Source organism: Cherax quadricarinatus, chromosome 64, assembly GCF_038502225.1.
Source record: "Cherax quadricarinatus isolate ZL_2023a chromosome 64, ASM3850222v1, whole genome shotgun sequence".
Taxonomy (NCBI): Eukaryota; Metazoa; Arthropoda; class Malacostraca; order Decapoda; family Parastacidae; genus Cherax; species Cherax quadricarinatus.
The window spans coordinates 9,574,360-9,597,822 of record NC_091355.1 but is presented as its reverse complement, the minus strand read 5'-3'; the positions used below and the strand labels follow the sequence as shown (position 1 = coordinate 9,597,822).

Genomic DNA, 23,463 nt, shown 5'->3' with positions numbered 1-23,463 from the left:
ACTAAAAAAAAAAAATTTGAGAATGGGACCCACTTTTAACCCACCTAGTTAGTTTGACAGAACACCCAACTATATTTTTATATGCTACATCAGTATATTTCATCCAAAAATTAAAAATGAATCTGATCACCTCTCCCAAAACATCATAAGGCAAATAAGGACCAGACCCATTACACATACACCATATGACCATTACTGAATCTTTATGCATTTAATTAGATACAGTATACAGTGGACCCCCGCATAACGATTACCTCCAAATGTGACCAATTATGTAAGTGTATTTATGTAAGTGCATTTGTACGTGTATGTTTCGGGGTCTGAAATAGACTAATGTACTTCACAATATTTCTTATGGGAACAAATTCGGTCAGTACTGGCACCTGAACATACTTCTGGAGTGAAAAAATATCGTTAACCGGGGGTCCACTGTATTTTCAAAAAAATATTAAATAATTTTACTTATACCAGGTGATATTTGTGGTGCTGGTTTTGGCTTTAGTTTTGAAAAAGACTAGTGGGCTTCCTTTTACACTGAACACTGCAAACAATGTTGCTTCTAGACACTTTTTAATACAAATGCATGAAATGAGAAAAAAATTTAAGCACTACACCCACAAGGGTTACTCACAAATAAAAGCCCACCTTTTTTTAGAACTTTTAGAAATTCAGTAGAAACTATACCTACATTAGCCCACTAAAGAACAAAGATAAATGAAGTTTATAAGCTAGGAAAATAAGGGATGGGAAGCCGAAAATGGCAGTGTGTCTGCACCAAGACAAGCAGTATAAGTAACGTTCCACTGCCTATTAAACACATTTAATCATTAGCCTCAAATGCAATTATTATTATTATAATAAAAGAGAAGCACTAAACCTACAATCAAATGCATTTATCATATGAGTTTTACAGAAAATTACAATGTTTGGAGTAATATCTGCAAGGCTCCCTCAATTTCGCAGAAACCAGTCAGATCCCAAACGAGTGAGGGATATGGACACCACCTACACTCATCACCATAAATACACATCACTCCAGCCTGTAACCAGTTTTCAGGGCTCTAACCCCCCCCCCCCCTCCTAACCCAGCCTGAGGCTAGAATACCACTGGCAACTGTCAACTGGGCCATTTGTGCTATCAGCCCACAGGTCCTTATAGCTATCACAATTCAGGACCTGTAGAAGGAAACTGTCCAGCTCCAAGAGTAGTGAAACTCTTGAAAGGTAAGGTAGCTTCTTGAGAACAGAACCTCTTATCTTCATTCTGCACTTCGCTTGTGATAAATACAGAAGGCCAATGTTTGAGTGTTATAACTGAGGAGCTGTCATCCACCACTCCTTAGTAGACATGTAACTAACCACCAAACCTTTTCCTACCACTTTTTTCCCCCTTTCACTGTTGCTGTATCTAATACATTTCCTTATGTATATTATCAATTGGTGCATTTATGAGAGAAAAAAACAAGTCCTTATACTTATATGGGTCACAACTAGTGTGCATTATTTTCTACTTGTTTTATAAAATTTGTTTAGGAAATATAGAGAATCATCAAGAGTCAGCCATCTTGTGCTATGGAATTAGCTGAAATTGATGTTATGTATCTTTGATGGTCTGCAGCTCAATATCATGCATCTATATAAAAACCTATCTAGGAGCACTAATAAATCTACATAATAAAGAAGCTGACAAGAGCTGTTATAATAAAATAACCAAATTAAGCACTAAACCCAAAAGGGTCAACTAGCTGTTACAAAATGTGATTTATCTTTTAATAACATATGGTATTTAACCAAAAACATTCTTTACTGTTTAATGTAAATGCAGCACTTTCCTCTTTGGTAGAATTTGGTCATGAAATGCAAATTATTAAGTTATGAATGTATGGAAAACATATCTGCTTGATTTTTTCCTGTTAATTCTAAGGTTTGATTATACATGAAGTGAGATTTTATGGGGAAATAAATTTGAGCACGAAGCACTCAAAACTAATGCTGCAACACCTCAATCCACCACTATTACCACTAGGAAACCAGGTGCAAATTATTGTACAAGCTGGTATTTTCCTAAGACAACATTCAGCACAAGACTTATGTTGGAAAGCTTTTTTTTTTTTTTTTAATCATAACCTAGTGGCAACAGTTGTAGGGTGTCAGAAGGGTCACTGAATTAAGACCCCACAATTTTGTACACAAATTTCTTCACTAACAATATTGTGAACTTTCATACCCATTAATGGGTCAAAAGTCGAGGGAAGACATCCTCCCCCTCAAACTCATACAGGATAATGCATACAAAACATATCACACTGTATTATGGAAAGAGCAAAAATTCATTGCATTTTTACTATTTTGGAAAATTTCTAACAAATCCTTAATGTTGAGTAAAAAGAATAGAAGCTTTTAGCACCAAGGCTTAAACTATTCCATCTTATTTACAATTATGCATTTATCCATCTGTTAAATAAATAAGAAAAATAGCTAGGGTAATAAAATATTTATATACAGTACACAGATAATTGCCTCATGAATTAAAAAGGTTCAAAGACCTGCAAATCCCTAGCATTAAATTTAGTTAAGTGCTTCTCCCAATAAGAAAAAAATATTTTATCATTTTTATTATCAGCAAATATCATAATTATTATTGTTTTCACCTTCTACCAAACCAATACAAGATCAGAGCTGAAAGCCAATAACATGCTAAAAGCTCTGACATACAGTTTCCAAGTTGCAATTACATAATGTTTATTGTCTTAAGTTGAACTTCCCAACTTGGTATATTCAAACTGATTATTTGTAAAAACATAAAATGTATATTAACTTTTGCTGTAATGCAGAAAAAACAACTGGATCACAAAATTAATATGTTTTATGAAATAAAATCACAACATATTAAAAATGCCATACACTACCATGGTTGAAGCACAGTAGGTTTAAATTCTGAACTACTAAGGCTATTATTTTCATACATAACTGTACAGAACCAGCCTCTCAAGAGTGACACGCTGTCCATTTACATATACTACATGTAAACAAGTACAATGTATAACAATAAAGACCAGCCACACTTGCCTCACATTCTAATTAATCCAGTTGCATATTATTCTCAAGATTTCTTAATCAGCAGAACCATGAAGTTATATGAAGATATATGTCATTAGTTTTGCAAGCCCAAAACTCTTCTAGATCGTACTTGGGCTTCTGTGTTTGCTAACTTTTCTAAGCTGGAGCTACTATATATGCCAGGCACTTTCAATTCGCGGTTTTTCGCACTCCCTTGCCGCACTGCCCACTTGCTGTTTTCTTTATTTTCCTGAGGTAAAATAATGAATATTAATAATAAAATTGTGCCTACAGCATTTAAAGATAAATACTAACAGTATGAAATGCTAATTAAAATAATGTACAAACTATTTACTTTATACAAAAGCAACTTCATGAAAATTCAAGCTAATCAAAGGAAAAATAAGTGGGTTCAAAAGCTGAAACTCAACCCTCAGAAACTTGGCTAGACAAATACACACATTAGTGTTCTCTTTCTGTCCATCTACCTTTACATTCGCTTCATAATACAATACATAATTCCAAGAATCACTGTAAATTCCATATACACTAACATTATTAACTTACTGAAGATAAACTTCTTCTGTTATTAATTTATCAATATATGTATTGCACAACAGAATAAGAAAAAAGTTGATGAATAATTAAAAAAATTTGCAATGTTACTCTCTCCAAAGCTAAGTGGTGCTAAGGAGATGGAAGAAAAAAAAAAAAGGCAGGTAGAAGGCAGAGTAAGAAGGAGAGAAGAAAGAAGTACGGGATAAGGGAAGGAGATGAAGGCTTTAGAGGAGGGAGGCAGAGGATAAAGATGATAGGAAAAAGAGAAGGATGGAGAGAAATACACAAATAAACCTGAAATTCAGTAACTACATAGGCCATCAAAATCACAGTGACAGTTTTTCACCTTGTAATCATTGAGAGATGATGATGAAGAGGAGCGGGAAAGAGGGATACCAGAATCTTCCCGTTGCAAACGAGGATTAGGGACCAGGAACACCTTGCTTACACCCTGAAACAAAATGAAATGCATTAACATAATTTCAAAATACTATATGTACAGAAAAACTTGGGTAACTGGTAACTGATGTATTAGCAGTCAAGAAAAATATTAAATTAAACACAAGAACCAACCTAGTTTGCCTCACTGTACTGGACACTCAAATGGTTATAACCAAAATTTTTAAAAGGGATGGACAGCAAGCTTTTTCCTGCTTCTACAAATGTCAGACACTGTTTTGCTACACTATGTTCCTCACACATCCAGGACACTGAAGCATTAGCTTCCTTCTAAAAAGTTTCTACTTAACAGTTAAGGTCATGCACTTCTTGGCACCATCCGTTGCTTTAGAGGCCATTGCTAATAACATTGTACACGGTACTTTAATAAAAATATTAAAAACTGCAAATCCAGGGGAAAACTGGAGACGAAATAACAATGGTGTGAGCACATGAACAGATAAACTGACATGTGTAATAACTAGCCCTGCTGCCCGGTAACAATGAAAATGGACACATCCAGAACGAACTTCAAACTGTGAAAACTTCTGATTATGCGGAGTTGGTCTATTTAATCACACACACGACTGGACCAGACAGCCATTTGATATACAGGATTTGGTCCACTTCATGACCATTTTAATCAGTCACCCCATTAAATGTACATGTTGAGGCTTTGTCCACCCAGATTTTTGTCCAATATCTGCTTTATGGAGAACCATTTTATTGGACGCTTACTGTACATAAACACATTAAGACGGCATTTCACCGTTTTATATCTTTTTATTATTTATTAATACATTGGCCATTTCCCACCAAGGAAAAATATAAATGTTTTATGTATATTAAGAACAGCAACATTTTACATATTACAGTAAAATATTAATATTTTGTGGTAGATCAGGCAGAATATCATTTTATAGTATATTGGGGACAATTTAAACATTTATCAGATTTAAAAATAACTGGCAGAGCCCTTATCTCCAGTGGATTTCACCATAACACCAAAGTGCTACTTAAACCAATATGTATTGGTTTACTTTTGGCTTTGTGTTAAATCTGAATCAGTGGTGCATAGGGGGCAAGAAGCACAGTGAAAAACAGTAGGTCCCAAACTATGGGGTGAGCCATCTACCCACAGATGCAAGCGAGAAAAATACGTAATGGCAAAAATGCGTTTTCAATGCACAGCAATTTTATTAGATTTCAAATATTCAACACATCTTTAACTGAGAACATTTTTTTTTTTTTCAACAAGTCGGCCGTCTCCCACCGAGGCAGGGTGACCCAAAAAAGAAAGAAAATCCCCAAAAAGAAAATACATTCATCATCATTCAATACTTTCACCACACTCACACATTATCACTGCTTTTGCAGAGGTGCTCAGAATACAACAGTTTAGAAGAATATACGTATAGAGATACACAACATATCCCTCCAAACTGCCAATAACCCAAACCCCTCCTTTAAAGTGCAGGCATTGTACTTCCCATTTCCAGGACTCAAGTCCGACTTTATGAAAATAACCGGTTTCCCTGAATCCCTTCACTAAATATTACCCTGCTCACACTCCAACAGATCGTCAGGTCCCAAGTATCATTCGTCTCCATTCACTCCTATCTAACACGCTCATGCACGCTTGCTGGAAATCCAAGCCCCTCGCCCACAAAACCTCCTTTACCCCCTCTTTCCAACACTTTCGAGGACGACCCCTACCCCTCCTTCCTTCCCCTATAGATTTATATGCTTTCCATGTCATTGTACTTTGATCCATTCTCTCTAAATGACGAAATCACCTCAACAACCCCTCTTCTGCCCTCTGACTAATGCTTTTATTAACTCCACACCTTCTCCTAATTTCCACACTCCGAATTTTCTGCATAATATTTACACCAAACATTTTTATTGCATATAAATTAGCACACTCCAGTAAAGAATAAAAGCATAATACATTAGGTTATAAACCCATTATATGGTTAAAGTGAAAAGAAGGCAATGAGGTACATAGACTATCATTGTTTGGAAAGTGGATACTGGAGGGCCCCACTTGTACAGTGGGTTAGGTTCCAGGCAAGTGAATCACCTTTTTTTTTTTAACTTTTAAATGAATATAAATGCCTGATAACATGTTTACACTATCACGTATTAAGTCAGCAATAGAACTAGGCATAAAAAAAAAAAACGTACAATGCACATACAGTACACTCATTACTTTAAAATATTTGTAGTCTTAATATAGGGCGAGAGGTGAGTAGTACTGCCATTGACATATCTTCTTCAGTTTAATCATTTCTAACATGGACTCAGAAAAGACAGTGATGTGTGAATGGTTACCTGGAGGTTATTCTGGGGATCAACGCCCCCACGGCCCGGTCCATGACCAGGCCTCCCGATGGATCAGGGCCTGATCAACTAGGCTGTTACTGCTGGCCGCACGCAGTCCGACGTACGAGCCACAGCCCGGCTGATCCGGCACTGACTTTAGGTATCTGTCCACCTCTCTCTTGAAGGCAGCCAGGGGTTTATTGGCAATTCCCCTAATGCTTGATGGGAGGCTGTTGAACAGTTTTGGGCCCCGGACACTTATGGTATTTTCTCTTAGTTTACCAATGGCGCCCCTACTTTTTATTGGCGGCATTTTGCATCGCCTGCCCAGTCTTTTACTTTCGTAGGGAGTGATTTCTGTGTGCAGATTTGGGACCATTCCTTCCAAGATTTTCCAAGTGTAGATTATGATATCTCTCTCCCTCCTGCGTTCCAACGAGTACAAGTCAAGTGCTTCCAAGCGTTCCCAGTAGTTAAGGTGCTTGACAGAACTTATACGTGCAGTAAAGGATCTCTGTACACTCTCTAGATCTGCGATTTCACCTGCTTTGTATGGAGATGTTAATGTACAGCAGTATTCCAGCCTAGAGAGAACAAGTGATTTGAAAAGGATCATGGGCTTGGCATCTCTCGGTTTGAAAGTTCTCATTATCCATCCTATCATTTTCTTTGTTGAAAGTTTTTTTTTTTTTTTTTTTTGGAGGGGAAGGAAGAGGAGGGGGTCACCCTGCCTCAGTGGGAGACGGCTGGCCAGCATGTTAAAAAAAATTAAATACACAGTTTAAAAATACTTGAAATTTTGGAAATTTCCCAACATAATTGATAGACGCAGAGCTCAATGACAATGTAAACAAACTAGCACGCACGGACACTAACAGAGAATCAGGGAACCACAAACAAATCTTTTATCGTGATTTGAAGTGTCCATATCAGTGAATCGTTGTAAAGTGGAGCCCTCTTGTACATGCTTAAAAATTTAGGAACCCCTGGTGTAGATTTTGAGGGAACTAGCACCAGCAGATAGTACAAATGCTACTGCTGTGTAATGCCTTCCCCTATTCCTTTAAATTAACTAGAGACAGCAAGTAGAGCTCACTAACAGGAATATTTTGAACTGTACAGAAATTGTCCAAGATGCAACAAATTTTAAAAGCCTGGATCAGCTTAGAGTATGAGAATAGTCCTCAACTATGTTCTAGCTCAGGATTAAAGCTAAATGAAAAATGCCATCTGCCTTTTGCCAAGTATTAACACAAGTACACAGTACAAACTTGCCTTAGATGTAGATGCAGATTCTGCTTGTGATCTTCCTTCTAAATCCTCTAGCTGTGAAAAGTCTGATGACAGATGTAAGCTCTCTGCTGATGAAGGTCCAGTGTCATCCTATGAACAAAAAGCACAAAAAAAAAAAAAAAAAAATGACCATATCAGACAGTGATACAGAAAATTCAACAAGTCTAAATTATTCATTAGTAAACCTTTTGATATTCTGCACTATAAATACTTGGAGAGTGTATAAATCTGTTGAGAAGGAAGGCAGGATATGGGTTGTCCCCAAAAAGGTTGGACGGAGGGGGTAAAGAAGGTTTTGTGGGCGAGGGGCTTGGACTTCCAGCAAGCGTGTGTGAGCGTGTTAGATAGGAGCGAATGGAGACAAATGGCTTTTGGGACTTGACAAGCTGTTGGAGTGTGAACAGGGTAATATTTTGTGAAGTGATTCAGGGAAACCGGTTAGCCAGACTAGAGTCCCAGAAATGAGAAGTATAATGCCAGCACTTTAAAGGAGGGGTTTAGGATATTGGGTATTTGGAGGGACATCTAAGCTGTCGCATCTGAGCACCTCTGCAGAGAGTGATGGTGAAAGTGTTGAATGATGATGATGATGATGATGAAAGTTTTTCTTTCTTTTCAGGTCACTCTGCCTCAGTGGAAAACAGCCAACGTGTTAAAAAAAAAAAAATACATAGTTTGGAAAAGAATAATACTGAAAATAAAGCATTTGCTTTTCTAATGAATGAAGAATGTTACCAGCATGGTAAAATGAGCAACTCTGTGGCATGGCTAAAGGTGCTTGTATGCAATTACTCTGAGTTTACTGGAAGGGCTGGAACTGTATGCGGATAACCTTTAACTTCCCTTTTTCTACAGCAAAACAAACTACTCCCAAAACTAGAAAGCTTGCAAATAAGCCAGTAATTATCTAGTTTGAGTAAGGATGAAAGAAAAAAATTTGAAACAGACATACCAAACAATGAAAAAAGTTATTTCACACCTACAAATTCAAATTCTTCATTTCCACAAGATACATCTATATGTTGTGTATCTTTATACGTATATGCTTCTAAGCTGTTGTGTTCTGAGCACCTCTGCAAAAGCAGTGATAATGTGTGAGTGTGGTGAAAGTGTTGAATGATGATGAAAGTATTTTCTTTTTGGGGATTTTCTTTCTTTTTTGGGTCACCCTGCCTCGGTGGGAGACAGCCGACTTGTTGGGGGGGGGGGGGGGGGGGACATCAAAACCAAAATTATATTAAATATTGCACATGGAGAGTTCCCTGGTTATGTAGAACAACTGACAAAAGGGTCAAACAATAACAAAGGAAGTAGCAGGTACACAATTAACCGAGTTTAAGATTCCACTGTTCAAAAATGCTTGTGGTACTATTAGATAAATAGAAGGAAAAGAACAAGAAATATCAAGTTTAAAATGACTTAAGACAAAGACTACTACTGAAGTGAACTTAACAAGCTCTTTTGCTTTCTACCATTTAAGTAAAATTGGATATTAGTGTGAGTGGCTATGCTCATCTTGCCCTTATATTATGCAGAAAGGTGTGCTCTACAATGTCAAAGGCCTTTTGCAGGTCAAAAGCCTAATTGGGAGTTCTTTCTTATAAAGAATGTTGTATAATTTATGTTGTACTTAGGTGATTATTTGTACTAAAGGAGTTTGAAAACCATACTGACAAAGATCAGAATATCGTCAATTTTTAAGCATTTATTTTTATTAAAAAAAAAAAAAAAACAGTAGATTTTATATTGCTCATATCTGTGACCAGTTTCGTCTGCTCCAGCAGCTCAGCCACTAGACTACCCTTGTAGTTCCATATACCTAGTCATGGACTGGGCCATGGGAGTGTTGACCCCTTAAACACCCTCCAGATAGGCAGGTAAGCCCAACTGATCAGGCACCTCCTGCAAAAACTTGACTAGTTTCCTCTTTACTTTTTTTTTTTAAGCACACTGGCTGTCTCCCACCAAGGCAGGGTGAAAAAAAAATAAAAAAAATTTTAACCATCATTCACACAATCACTGTCTTTGCAGAGGTGCACAGATATGACAGTTTAGATGTCACTCCAAACAGCAAATATCCCAAACGTCCCCTTTAGTGCAGGCATTGTACTTCCCACCTCCAGGACTCCAAGTCCAGCTAACCGTTTTCCCTGAATCCCTTAAAATATTACCCTACTCGTACTCCAACAGCTAAAGTCCCAAAATCCATTCATCTCCATTCACTCCAATCCAACATGTTCACACATGCCTGCTGCATGTCCAAGCCTCTTGCACACAAAACCTCTTTTACCCTCTCCTATCCTTTCCTATAAAAGCCCCTACCTCTCCTCTAGATTTATACATCTTCCAGGTCATCCTATTTTGCTCCATCCTCTCTAAATGACCAAACCACCTTAACAACCTTTCAGTTCTCTGAATGATACTTTTAGTTAACTTCACATCTCCTAATTTCCACACTACAAATTCTCTGCATAATATTTACACAACACTATGCCCTTAAACACAGTATCTCCACTACCTCCAGCTGCCTCCTTGCTGCAACATTTACAACCCATGCTTTATACACATTTAAGCATGTTGGTACCACTATTCTCTCATACATTTCCTTCTTTGCCTCCACCTTTTTTCTTCATCAATTCTATGGTTAACCTAGTCCTCCATAAACTCATCTACTGACAAGTCTACTCCCAAATATCTGAACACATTCATTTCTTCCATACTCCCTCCCTCCCTCCAATGTGATATCCAATTTTTCTTTGCCTAACTTGTTTAACAAACACATTTTAAACCTACCTCAGTATCATCTGTATAGCTTGGAAGGGGGATCCTTGACAGTGTTGTTACAGTTCCAGCTCGATATCTTTGCAGAAGTCTTTCATGAGGAGACGTAGAAGACAGAAGCTTTGAAAATGAATACTCTTGTCTTACTGGAGTTTGACCTAAAAAATAAAATTTAACATATAAACTGTACATAAGAGTAAAATGGAACATGAGAAGGCATGGAAAAAAAAAAAAAAAGTTAAATGGAAGGAAGAAAGCAGATAGGGTAGAAATATAAGCCATCAGTAAAAATTTTTGAAGAATAAACCTAAAGTTCTTCAACTATGATATCGACATATCAAAAGAATTTATTACAACTAAACTTGCTTGTACTAGTAGTAGTTACATAGCCTTTTTAGATGTAACAATGGATATGCTTTGCAGGAGCTAATGCAATCACAAAATAATGGTAGAATTTAACAAGCCTTCATAAATTATAGCTAAAACCAATTGGCTTACTTTAAATGATTGGAAATGCAAGTAATTAAATGTAATTATTAAAAATTAATGTAATAATAAATGTAGGTCATCTCACCTGTTGGTACATCTTTCGTCATCTTCTCAAAGAACAGCTCCGAGACTTGTTCCCCTTGAGTACTAAGTGCCTCATCATGTTTATTAGACCATTTTTCTAAACTGATCTGTGCCTTCTGACATGCATCACTAAGATGAGAACATTCTGCTTCTAATCTAAGGATTTCAGCCTCTAAGGCTTTATTCTTATTCTCCACTTCATGTGTCAATTCCACTACTGCCGTCTAGAAAAGCATGAGAAAATTTAGTGCAAGTATTTATATAAAAAAATTGGAAAATCTACCTCACAAATCATGAATATAGAAGTGTAGAATTTTCTCAAAATATACACTGACAATATTTGTATTACTATTTATTAAGAAAGCTTCTATTAATAACTTCATTACTGATAGTAGCAGTATGTATATAACCATTTTGTTTCTCAAGAATGTACAAGATACCCTCCCACCTCTAGTTTTTCTGTGGTGCTCTTGATATCTTCAGTTGCCTGTCTTTCCATATCCTTGCTGTGGTTCTGTACCGCTTCATGTGTATCAACCATGGCTTGGTAAGCTCTGCCAGCAAAACAGTCCACTGTGGATTCCAAACTGCAGCGCTTCTCTCCCAAGTGTTGAACATCACTTTCCATCTATGAGTATTTATCAGGAAAATTTAAATTTTTTTAAAGCTAATGTTTTGTCACTAGAGCAAGGGGCTAGTAACCCATTCTCCTGTTAACATTACTAAAACTAAAAAGAGAAATGTTCATTTTTCTTTTTGGGCCACCCTGCTTCTGAGAGATATGGCCAGTTTGTTAAAGAAGAAAGTTTTATCACTAAAAAAATATTTTTTTTCAACATGCCAGCCATCTCCCAGTGATGCAGGGTGACCCCAAAACAGAAACACTTTCACCACCATTCACACAATCACTATCTTTGCAATATGGTGAAAATACTTTTTAATGCTGAAAATAATAAAAAGTTTTAGAGTGAGATTAATAAGTTGAGAAAGCCTAGGGAACGAATGGATTTGTTAGTTAAAAAATAGGAGTTATTAAATGGAGAGTTAGAGGTATTGGGAAGATGGAGGGAATATTTTGAGGAACTGTTAAATCATGATGAAGATAGGGAAGCTGTGATTTTGTGTATAGGGCAAGGAGGAATAACATCGTATAGGAGTGAGGAAGAACTAGTTGTGAGTGTGGGGAAAGTGCATGGGGCAGTGGGTAGAATGAAAGGGGGGTAAACCAGCTGGGATTTATGGGATAAGGATAGAAATGTTAAAACTAGGTAGGGATATAGTTTTGAAGTGGTTAATGTTTTTATTTAATAAATGAATGGAAGAGGGTAAGGTATCTAAGGGATTGGGAGAGAGCATGCACAGTTCCTTTGTATAAAGGAAAAAGGGTACAAAAGTGTCTGAAAAAATTATTGGGGAATATGGGGGGTAGTGGAATAAGAATCTTTCCTCTGTAAGCCATGTGTGTTGTAAAAGTCAACTAAAATACCAGGAACAATGGGCTAGTAACCCCTTTTCCTGTATAGCCTACTAAAAAGAAAAAAAAAAAAAAAGAAAAAAAAAAAAAAAAGTCAAAGTGGGATGTTTGAATGTGCATGGATGTTTTGTGGATGATAAGAAAGAGATGATTGTGGATGTTATGAATGAGAAGAAGCTGGATGTCCTGGCTTTAAGTGCAACAAAGCTGAAGGGAGTGGGAGAGTTTCATTGGGGAGAAATAAATCGGATTAGATCAGGGGTGTCAAATAGAGTTAGAGCTAAAGAAGGAGTAGCAATAATGCTGAAGGATAAGTTATGGCAGGAAAAGAGAGAATATAAATGTATTAATTCAAGGATTACATGGAGTAAAATAAGGATTGGATGTGAAAAGTGGGTTACAATAAGCATTTATGCACCTGGAGAAAAGAAGTGTAGAGAGAGAGAGAGAGAGATTTTGAGAAATGTTGAGTGAGTGGGGAGTTTTGAACCACGTGTGAGAGTACTTGTGGTTGGGGATTTCAATGCTAAAGTGGGTAGAAATGTTGTGGAGGGAGTAGTAGGTAAATTTGGGTTGCCAAGGGTAAATGAAAATGGGAAGGCTTTAACTGAGCTATGTGTAGAAAGAGGTTTGCTAATAAGTAATACATATTTTATGAAAAAAGAGGATAAATAAGTATACAAGGTATGATATAGCACGTAATGAAAGTAGTTTGTTAGATTATGTATAGGTGGATAGAAGGTTGATGTGTAGGCTTCAGAATGTACATGTTTATAGAGGGGCAACTGATCTATCAGATCATTATTTAGTTGTGGCTGCAGTTAGAGTAAAAGGTAGATGGGACAAAAGGAAAATGGCAACACAAAGTAAGAGAGAGGTGAAAGTGTATAAACTAAGGGAGGAAGAAGTTAGAACATAAGAAAGAAGGAACGCTGCAGCAGGCCTACTGACCCATCCAAAGCAGGTCCATATTACCCTCCGGCTTAGCCCAACGACCCACTTAGTCAGGTCACTTCCACTTAAGGAGCACAGCATCAGACCTAGTAGCACAAGCTAGACAAGTCCAACTCACACCCACTCATGTATTTATCTAACCTATTTTTAAAACTACACAACATTTTAGCCTTTATAACTGTACTCAGGAGTTTGTTCAACTCATCCACAACTCTCTTACCAAACCAGTGCTTTCCTATATCCTTCCTAAATCTGAATTTTTCCAACTTGAAACCATTGCTGCAAGTCCTGTCTTGGCTGGAAATTTTCAGCACGCTATTTACATCCCCTTTATTTATCCCCGTTTTCCATTTATACACCTCGATCGTATCCCCCCTAATTCTACGCCTTTCGAGAGAGTGTAGATTCAGGGCCCTCAGGCTATCCTCATAGGGAAGATTTCTGATACCTGGGATCAACTTTGCCATCCTCCTCTGTACGTTTTCCAGTGCATTTATATCCATTCTGTAATATGGTGACCATAACTGTGCAGCATAATCTAAATGAAGCCTAACCAAGGATATGTAGAGTTAAAGAACAACCTGAGGACTTCTAATATACAGTGGACCCCCGCATACCGTACGCATCGCATACCGTACAATCCGCATACCGCTCGCTTTTTTCGCAAAAATTTTGCCTCGCATACCGCCCAAAAACCCGCTCACCGCTCTTCGTCCGAGACGCGTCCAATGTGCGCCCTTAGCCAGCCTCACATGTTCCGCCGGTGGCATTGTTTACCAGCCAGCCTCCGCGGTAACATCCAAGCATACAATCGAAACATTTCGTATTATTACAGTGGTTTTGGTGATTTTTTCTGGAAAATAAGTGACCATGGGCCCCAAGAAAGCTTCTAGTGCCAACCCTACAGCAATAAGGGTGAGAATTACTATAGAGATGAAGAAAAAGATCATTGATAAGTATGAAAGTGGAGTGCGTGTCTCCAAGCTGGCCAGGTTGTATAATAAACCCCAATCAACCATCGCTGCTGCTGCTGCTGTACCACCATCAGCTGCTGCTGCACTGTCAGCTGCTGCTGCTGCCGTAGCATCGTCTGCTGCTGCTGTAGCATCGTCTGCTGCTGCTGCTGCTGTACCACCGTCTGCTGCTGCTGTAGCATCGTCTGCTGCTGCTGCTGCACCACCGTCTGCTGCTGCTGTAGCATCGTCTGCTGCTGCTGTAGCACTGTCAGCTGCTGCTGCTGCTGTAGCACGTTGTTGGTGTGGCTTATTGAGAATACCAAGAAACAATTAACCCCAGAGGATTTTCCACCCAGGATAACCCAAAAAAGTCAGTGTCATCTAACTTATTTCCATTGGGGTCCTTAATCTTGTCTCCCAGGATGCAACCCACACCAGTTGACTAACACCCAGGTGAACAGGGAAAAATGCCTGGAACTAGTGCTCATATTGGTGAATTTAAAGCCAGCAAAGGTTGGTTTGAGAGATTTAAGAATCGTAGTGGCATACACAGTGTGATAAGGCATGTTCTGGAAGAAAATGCCAAACAGGACCTACAGTACTCAGGAGGAAAAGGCACTCCCAGGACACAGTGTCTCATCAGTCATTGCTGCATCTTCAATAAGGTAAGTGTCATTTATTCTTCATTTAGTAGAGTAGTACATGCACAATGTATATTGTGCATGTACTACTCTACTATTGTGCATGTATCCTTCTCTTTGTGTGTAGGAAAATGTATATTTCATGTGGTAAAAAATTTTTTTTCATACTTTTGGGTGTCTTGCACGGATTAATTTGATTTCCATTATTTCTTATGGGGAAAATTCATTCGCATACCGACCATTTCGCATAACAATCAGCCCTCTTGCACGGATTAAAGTCGCTATGCGGGGGTCCACTGTACTAGATATGAAACCAAGGATTCTGTTAGCATTATTGCACACTAATGCACTGTTGTCCTGGTTTTAGATTACTGCTAACCAGAACTCCTAAATCCTTTTTGCAATCAGTAGTATTAAGATATATATTATTTAGTTTTTATGTGGCATGGCTATTTTCCTATCCAACATTTAGAACTTTGCATTTGTCTATATTAACCCTTAACCCTTAAACGGTCCAAACAGATCGACGTTCAAATTCGTATTGCTACAGAAGTAGATCTACTTTTTTTTACATATTTTCAAATACAGTGGACCCCCGCTTAACGATCACCTCCCAATGTGACCAATTATGTAAGTGTATTTATGTAAGTGCGTTTGTATGTGTATGTTTGGGGGTCTGAAATGGACTAATCTACTTCACAATATTCCTTATGGGAACAAATTCGGTCAGTACTGGCACCTGAACTACTTCTGGAATGAAAAAATATCATTAACCGGGGGTCCACTGTATAACAAAAAAAAAAAAAAAAAAAAAAAAATGAACGGGTCACGGCCATGCAGGCCCTTGCCAACCCTAGGTCGGGGGCCAGCCGTGACATTCTCTGATTATTCTACGTGCAGGCGGTGCGCTCTCTCATCGACTATGGGGCACTTACCCTGGTCCATGCCCGCCCCTCGCACCTTCGAAGACTCGACGTCGTCCAAAATACTGCAGCTCGGATCATGTTGGGCACGCTGAGGTGGACGAACACTGTGCCTCTGAATCATGAGGCTCAACTGCAGCCCTTACGTGACAGGATCGCCCTTGTGGCAGCCAGGAGGGTGGCCAAGTACGTACAACTCCCTGGTGGAGAGGGACTGCTGCAACACCTCCTTGAACGGCAACAGGGAGACCTCAGGAGTCTCCTGGCCGGCTGTGGGTGTGATCAGCGGCAGATGTAGCAAGCAAACTCCTCCCCATGGCGCTTATCGTGGACAAGGGCTGTGACCGGCCTGTGGCGGGGTACTCTGTACTCCCGTCCTGGGCACCAGAAGCAGTTGTGGTCCACATCCAAGACCTCCCAGTTAGCAAGCGTCACTGTCCACAACACGTGCTGCAGCAATGGGCTGCAATGAGTATTGCAGCAGCAGAGCACCCTGGGTGCGCCGTATATTACACCGATGGCTCCAGGGATCCAGAGGCTGGCCGCACAGGTGCTGGGGTACACCATGCCACCCTGACGGCCGGATCGCGACTCCAGAACCACTGCAAAATCCTCCAGGCAGAACTCCATGCCATCCAGAGGGCCCTGCAACACGCTCTCCTGGATCATCGGCGACCCCCAGTCATTCATTTCGATTCCAGAGCGGCGATCCAGGCCATCATGCACAGGGAGCCCAGGGACAACATCCGGCTAATTACTGCCATCAGGAAGGACCTGCAGACACTTAATGAGCAGGGACAGCAAGCAACAATCAACTGGATACCGAGCCACATCGACCTCGCTGGGAATGATGCGGCAGATGGCGCGGCGAAGTCAGCAACCCTTGAAGCCCAGCCAGTGACCACCATCGCCATCAGCCGCAGGCAGGTGGATCTGTGGGCAGCCGATGCAGCCAGGCGCCCGCTACCAGAGCCAGGCACATCACGGAGCCGGAACTGGTACGACAAGGCGACCCGTGGGGAGCCCCCGCCGAGCATGCAGAGGCTAGACAGGAAGTAGCAGGTTGGGATCCACCGGCTGCGACTTGGCTACCCTACTGCCAGAAAACTCATTGACCTCGTGCGAGAGGAGCGCTGCTGCCACTGCAACTAGATGGTCCCGGAGCCAGTAGTGCACTACCTCCTCGACTGTCCAGCGATGGTGTCACTCCGACGGAGGCACTTCCCAATGGTGTCTGGGGACCCGAACCGAGAAGACACCACAGCCCAGCTGGTGTACCTGGCCATCCGAGACCTGGGAACTCTCATCCCCGTCCTGGCTGCCCACCCACCGCCTCGATGACAACGCCACATACAACGAGGAGTCGCCACTACCTCTCCTACTCTTCCTTCTTTCACTCCCCTACCTCCCCTCCCCCCCCACCGCTTAAAAAAAAAAAAAAATCCAATGGAGCCTGTACCACTTTCTAGGTAAAAGTCTGCACCCACCTAGAACCCATGCCACACTACCAACAACTTGACGGGGCAACAAGTGCCCGAAGACCCTCGACCCAGGCGATGCCTGCCGATGAAGCCCACGTGACGCCTGCTGATGAAGACCAAGTGACGCCTGCTGATGAAGATGAGAAGCGAGAAGATACTCCCCTCCGGGGAGTCACCGCAAGAGAGAAGATGTTACCCTCCAGCCGGAGGGCCCAAGAAAGAAGACAGAAGAAGATGAACGACACCCCCAACCGGGGGCCACAGCCGGGTCACCATATGGAGAAGACCCGGGCCGGAAGTACCAGCAAACCTCTCATGAATGAATGAATGAATGAATGAATGAATCAGATAAGTTTTTTTACACGTTTTCAAATGTAAAACAAAAAAGAGAATCTACATTTTTTTACATACTTTCAGATGTTGAAAAAACATATACAGTGGACCCCCGCATAACGATTACCTCCGAATGCGACCAATTATGTAAGTGTATTTATGTAAGTGCGTTTGCACGTGTATGTTTGGGGGTCTGAAATGGACTAATCTACTTCACAATATTTCTTATGGGAAAAAATTCGGTCAGTACTGGCACCTGAACATACTTCTGGAGTGAAAAAATATCGCTAACCGGGGGTCCACTGTATATACGTTTGGACCATTTAAGGGTTAAACTGTCCAAACGTAGATCTACGTTTTTTCAACATTTGAAAGTATGTAAAAAACTTAGATATACATTGTTTTTGTTTTTTTGTTATATTTGAAAATACGTATGTAAAAAACATAGATCTAGTTTTGGAGCACTACGCATGTGAACGTAGATCTGTTTGGACAGTTTAAGGGTTAAACTGCATCTGCCACTTCTCCGGTCATTGCATCAGTCTATTTAAATCATCCAGGAGTGCTCTAGTATCCTCATTAGAATGAATTGGACGGCATATTTTGGTGTCATCAGCAAATTTGCTATGTTGCTATTTATTCCCTCATCTATGTCGTTTATGTAAACTGTGAACGGGCCCAACACTAATCCCTGTGCAACAATGCTTGTGACATGCCCCCATTTTGATTTCTCCCCATTTACGTAAACTCTCTGCTGCCTATTTGTCAACCAAGCCTCTACCCAGGAAAAAATTTCTCCTATTACGTGTGCCTAAAGTTTCCTAAATAGCCTCTGATGTGAGATATAAGCAATTATTGGCAGAAAGCTGGGTTAGTGCAAGTATGAGTAGTGAAGGGGGTTGAAGAGGGTTGGAATAATTTTTTGGAGATAAACAAGTTAAGAAAGCCTAGGGAACAAATGGATTTGTCAGTTAAAAACAGAGTAGGGGAGTTAGATGGGGAGCTGGAGGTATTGGCTAGATGGCGGGAATATTTTGAGGAACTTAAATGTCGATGAAGACAGGGAGGAGGTAATTTCATGCACTGGCCAGAGAGGTATACCATCTTTTAGAAGTGAAGAAGAGCAGGATGTGAGTATGGGGGAGGTGTGTGAAGCATTACATAGAATGAAAGGAGTAAATCAGCTGGAACTGACGGGACCACGACAGAAATGTTAAATGCAGGGGCTTGGGGGGGGGGGATATAGTGCTGGAGTGGTTGGTAAAATTTTTGTTTAATAAAAGTATGAAAGAGGGGAAGGTACCTAGGGATTAGCAGAGAGCATGTATAGTTCATTTATATAAAGGGAAGGGGGACAAAAGAGACTAAGAATTATAGGGGAATAAGTTTACCGAGTATACCAGGAAAAGTGTACAGTAGGGTTATTATTGAAAGAATTAAGAGGTAAGACAGAATGTAGGATTGTGGATGAGCAAGGAGGTTTCAGAGTGGGTAGGGGATGTGTAGATCAAGTGTTTACATTAAAGCATATATATATATTTTTTTTTTTTCAACAAGTCTGCCGTCTCCCACCGAGGCAGGGTGACCCAAAAAAAGAAATCTCCAAAAAGAAAATGCTTTCATCATCATTCAACACTTTCACCACACTCACACATATTCACTGTTTTTGCATAGGTGCTCAGAATACAACAGTTTAGAAGCATATACGTATAAAGATACACAACATATCCCTCCAAACTGCCAATATCCCAAACCCCTCCTTTAAAGTGCAGGCATTATACTTCCCATTTCCAGGACTCAAGTCCGACTTTATGAAAATAACCGGTTTCCCTGAATCCCTTCACTAAATATTACCCTGCTCACACTCCAACAGATCGTCAGGTCCCAAGTACCACTCGTCTCCATTCACTCCTATCTAACATGCTCATGCACGCCTGCTGGAAGTCCAAGCCCCTTGCCCACAAAACCTCCTTTACCCCCTCTCTCCAACCCTTTCGAGGACGACCCCTACCTCGCCTTCCTTCCCCTATAGATTTATATGCTTTCCATGTCATTCTACTTTGATCCATTCTCTCTAAATGACCAAACCACCTCAACAACCCCTCTTCTGCCCACTGACTAATACTTTTATTAACTCCACACCTTTTCCTAATTTCGACACTTCGAATTTTCTGCATAATATTTACACCACACATTGCACTTAGACAAGACATCTCCACTGCCTCCAACCGTCTCCTCGCTGCTGCATTTACCACCCAAGCTTCACACCCATATAAGTGTTGGTACTACTATACTTTCATACATTCCCTTCTTTGCCTCCATACATAACGTTTTTTGACTCCACATATACCTCAATGCACCACTCACCTTTTTTCCCTCATCAATTCTATGATTAACCTCATCCTTCATAAATCCATCCGCCGACACGTCAACTCCCAAGTATCTGAAAACATTCACTTCTTCCATACTCCTCCTCCCCAATTTGATATCAAATTTTTCTTTATCTAAATCATTTGATACCCTCATCACCTTACTCTTTTCTATGTTCACTTTCAACTTTCTACCTTTACACACATTCCCAAACTCATCCACTAACCTTTGCAATTTTTCTTTAGAATCTCCCATAAGCACAGTATCATCAGCAAAAATTAACTGTGTTAATTCCCATTTTGAATTTGATTCCCCATAATTTATTCCCACCCCTCTCCCAAACACCCTAGCATTTACTTCTTTTACAACCCCATCTATAAATATATTAAACCACCATGGTGACATTACACATCCCTGTCTAAGACCTACTTTTACCGGGAAGTAGTCTCCCTCTCTTCTACACACCCTAACCTGAGCCTCACTATCCTCATAAAAACTCTTTTCAGCATTTAGTAACTTACCACCTATTCCATATACTTGCAACATCTGCCACATTGCTCCTCTATCCACTCTATCATATGCCTTTTCTAAATCCATAAATGCAATAAAAACTTCCCTACCTTTATCTAAATACTGTTCACATATATGCTTCAATGTAAACACGATCTACACATCCCCTACCCACTCTGAAACCTCCTTGCTCATCCACAATCCTACATTCTGTCTTACCTCTAATTCTTTCAATTATAACCCTACCGTACACTTTTCCTGGTATACTCAATAAACTTATTCCTCTATAATTTTTACAATCTCTTTTGTCCCCTTTCCCTTTATATAAAGGGACTATACATGCTCTCCGCCAATCCCTAGGTACCTTCCCCTCTTTCACACATTTATTAAACAAAAATACCAACCACTCCAACACTATATCCCCCCCTGCTTTTAACATTTCTGTCATGATCCCATCAGTTCCAGCTGCTTTACCCCCTTTCATTCTACGTAATGCCTCGCGTACCTCCCCCACACTTACATTCTGCTCTTCTTCACTTCTAAAAGATGGTATACCTCCCTGACCAGTGCATGAAATTACCATCTCCCTTTCTTCCTCAACATTTAAAAGTTCCTCAAAATATTCTCGCCATCTACCTAATACCTCCCTCTCCCCATCTACTAACTCCCCTACTCTGTTTTTAACTGACAAATCCATACTTTCCCTAGGCTTTCTTAACTTGTTTAACTCACTCCAAAATTTTTTCTTATTTTCATTAAAATTTTTGACAGTGCCTCTCCCACTCTATCATCTGCTCTCCTTTTGCACTCTCTCACCACTCTCTTCACCTTTCTTTTACTCTCCATATACCCTGCTCTTCTTATAACACTTCTGCTTTGTAAAAACCTCTCATAAGCTACCTTTTTCTCTTTTATCACACCCTTTACTTCATCATTCCACCAATCACTACTCTTTCCACCTGCCCCCACCCTCCTATAACCACAAACTTCTGCCCCACATCCTAATACTGCATTTTTAAAACTATTCCAACCCTCTTCAACCCCCCCACTACTCATCTTTGCACTAGCCCACCTTTCTGCCAATAGTCGCTTATATCTCCCCCGAACTTCCTCCTCCCTTAGTTTATACACTTTCACCTCCCTCTTACTTGTTGTTGCCACCTTCCTCTTTTCCCATCTACCTTTTACTCCAACTGTAGCTACAACTAAATAATGATCCGATATATCAGAAGCATATATGTGAACAGTATTTAGATAAAGGTAGGGAAGTTTTTATTGCATTTATGGATTTAGAAAAGGCATATGATAGAGTGGATAGGGGAGCAATGTGACAGATGTTACAAGTATATGGAATAAGTGGTAAGTTACTAAATGCTGTAAAGAGTTTTTATGAGGATAGTGAGGCTTGGGTTAGGGTGTGTAGAAGAGAGGGAGACTACTTCCCGGTAAAAGTAGGTCTTAGACAGGAATGTGTAATGTCACCATGGTTGTTTAATACACAGGTACCATCCGACTTACGACCGAGCTTGGTTCCGACCAACTGGTCCTAAGTGGAACCTTTGAAAATTGCCGACATACTGGGTAGGGCATAATGTCAAACCTTTGCTATATAGACTACCTACATAGTACTGTAATGTAATGTACAATCATTATTTCATTCTTTTTACCATAATTTACTTCTATTGATATATTTTAATCATTTATGTTCTGTATATTATGTATACATTGTAGTGAACTGTACTGTAAATTTTACATCTTGTACAGTATCATATGTTACTGTTATCTTTAAGAATTGTTAACACAGTGGAATGGGAGAATACCACTGGTAGTGTCATCCTGGCAGAATGTCCTGTAACCTATGTAAAGAGAAACAACTCTGGAACATGTTTAATACGTATTTGGCTAGCTGCCTGACTGAATTTGGATCTCTCTTCATCTCTCTCTCACAGGTACACATAAGTAAAGTTATCACAGTGTAAATTACCTAGGATAAACCCAAAAACCCAGACAAAGTGCTATACAGTGGATCTGTGCTCCAGTACCCTAAATTAATAATTTTTTTTTTTTTAACAAGTCGGCCATCTCCCACCGAGGCAGGGTGACCCAAAAAAGAAAGAAAATCCCCAAAAAGAAAATAAAATACTTTCATCATCATTCAACACTTTCACCTCACTCTCACATAATCACTGTTTTTGCAGATGTGCTCAGAACACAACAGCTTAGAAGCATATACCTATAAAGATACACAACATATTAATAATATTAAGAATTATTATTGCGTATTATTATTATACTATAATATAATATAGTGTTTACTCATTACTTACCTTAAAGTATCTGTAGTCTTAATGAAGAGCGAGAGGCGAGTAAACAAGATTAAATGAATAAACGACAGAGAGAATGAGTGTAGAAGGTTCGCGAGTTTTGTAAACAAACTACTGTAGCTGTTGTTGTTACCAGCCCAGACATGAATGGTTTTTGTTCACTCTGTCTAGCCGACTGGAAAAACATCTCATATTTATGTTAATTTATATGTTACATAGCGTGTTTATTATATAATTTTGAAAAAAAAAAAAGTCTATACGTGTATTAACGTTTTAAACACATTTAGTGCGCCTCAGAGCGATTATTATTGTTTATTTTTTTATTAACACACTGGCCGATTCCCACCAAGGCAGGGTGGCCCGAAAAAGAAAAACTTTCACCATCATTCACTCCATCACTGTCTTGCCAGAAGGGTGCTTTACACTACAGTTTTTAAACTGCAACATTAACACCCCTCCTTCAGAGTGC

The 23,463-nt window shown here is 39.7% G+C and overlaps 1 protein-coding gene across 2 annotated transcripts in view; it reads right to left on the bottom strand.

Annotated features, from left to right (window-relative positions):
* Positions 1-2,075: 2,075 nt before the first annotated feature.
* Klp61F (Kinesin-like protein at 61F) overlaps positions 2,076-23,463 on the bottom strand; it is a 57,962-nt gene continuing 36,574 nt past the window's right edge. The window contains exons 16-21 of one of the 2 annotated variants that reach the window (XM_053792897.2): positions 11,477-11,656; positions 11,030-11,252; positions 10,468-10,613; positions 7,657-7,764; positions 3,965-4,069; positions 2,076-3,310 (exon numbers count right to left, since the gene is read on the bottom strand). In XM_053792897.2, the coding sequence (XP_053648872.1) occupies positions 3,155-3,310; positions 3,965-4,069; positions 7,657-7,764; positions 10,468-10,613; positions 11,030-11,252; positions 11,477-11,656 (918 nt within the window). In that variant the 3' untranslated portion in view covers positions 2,076-3,154. The remainder of the gene's footprint in view (positions 3,311-3,964; positions 4,070-7,656; positions 7,765-10,467; positions 10,614-11,029; positions 11,253-11,476; positions 11,657-23,463) is intronic. The other variant, XM_053792896.2, reaches the window with a different exon arrangement.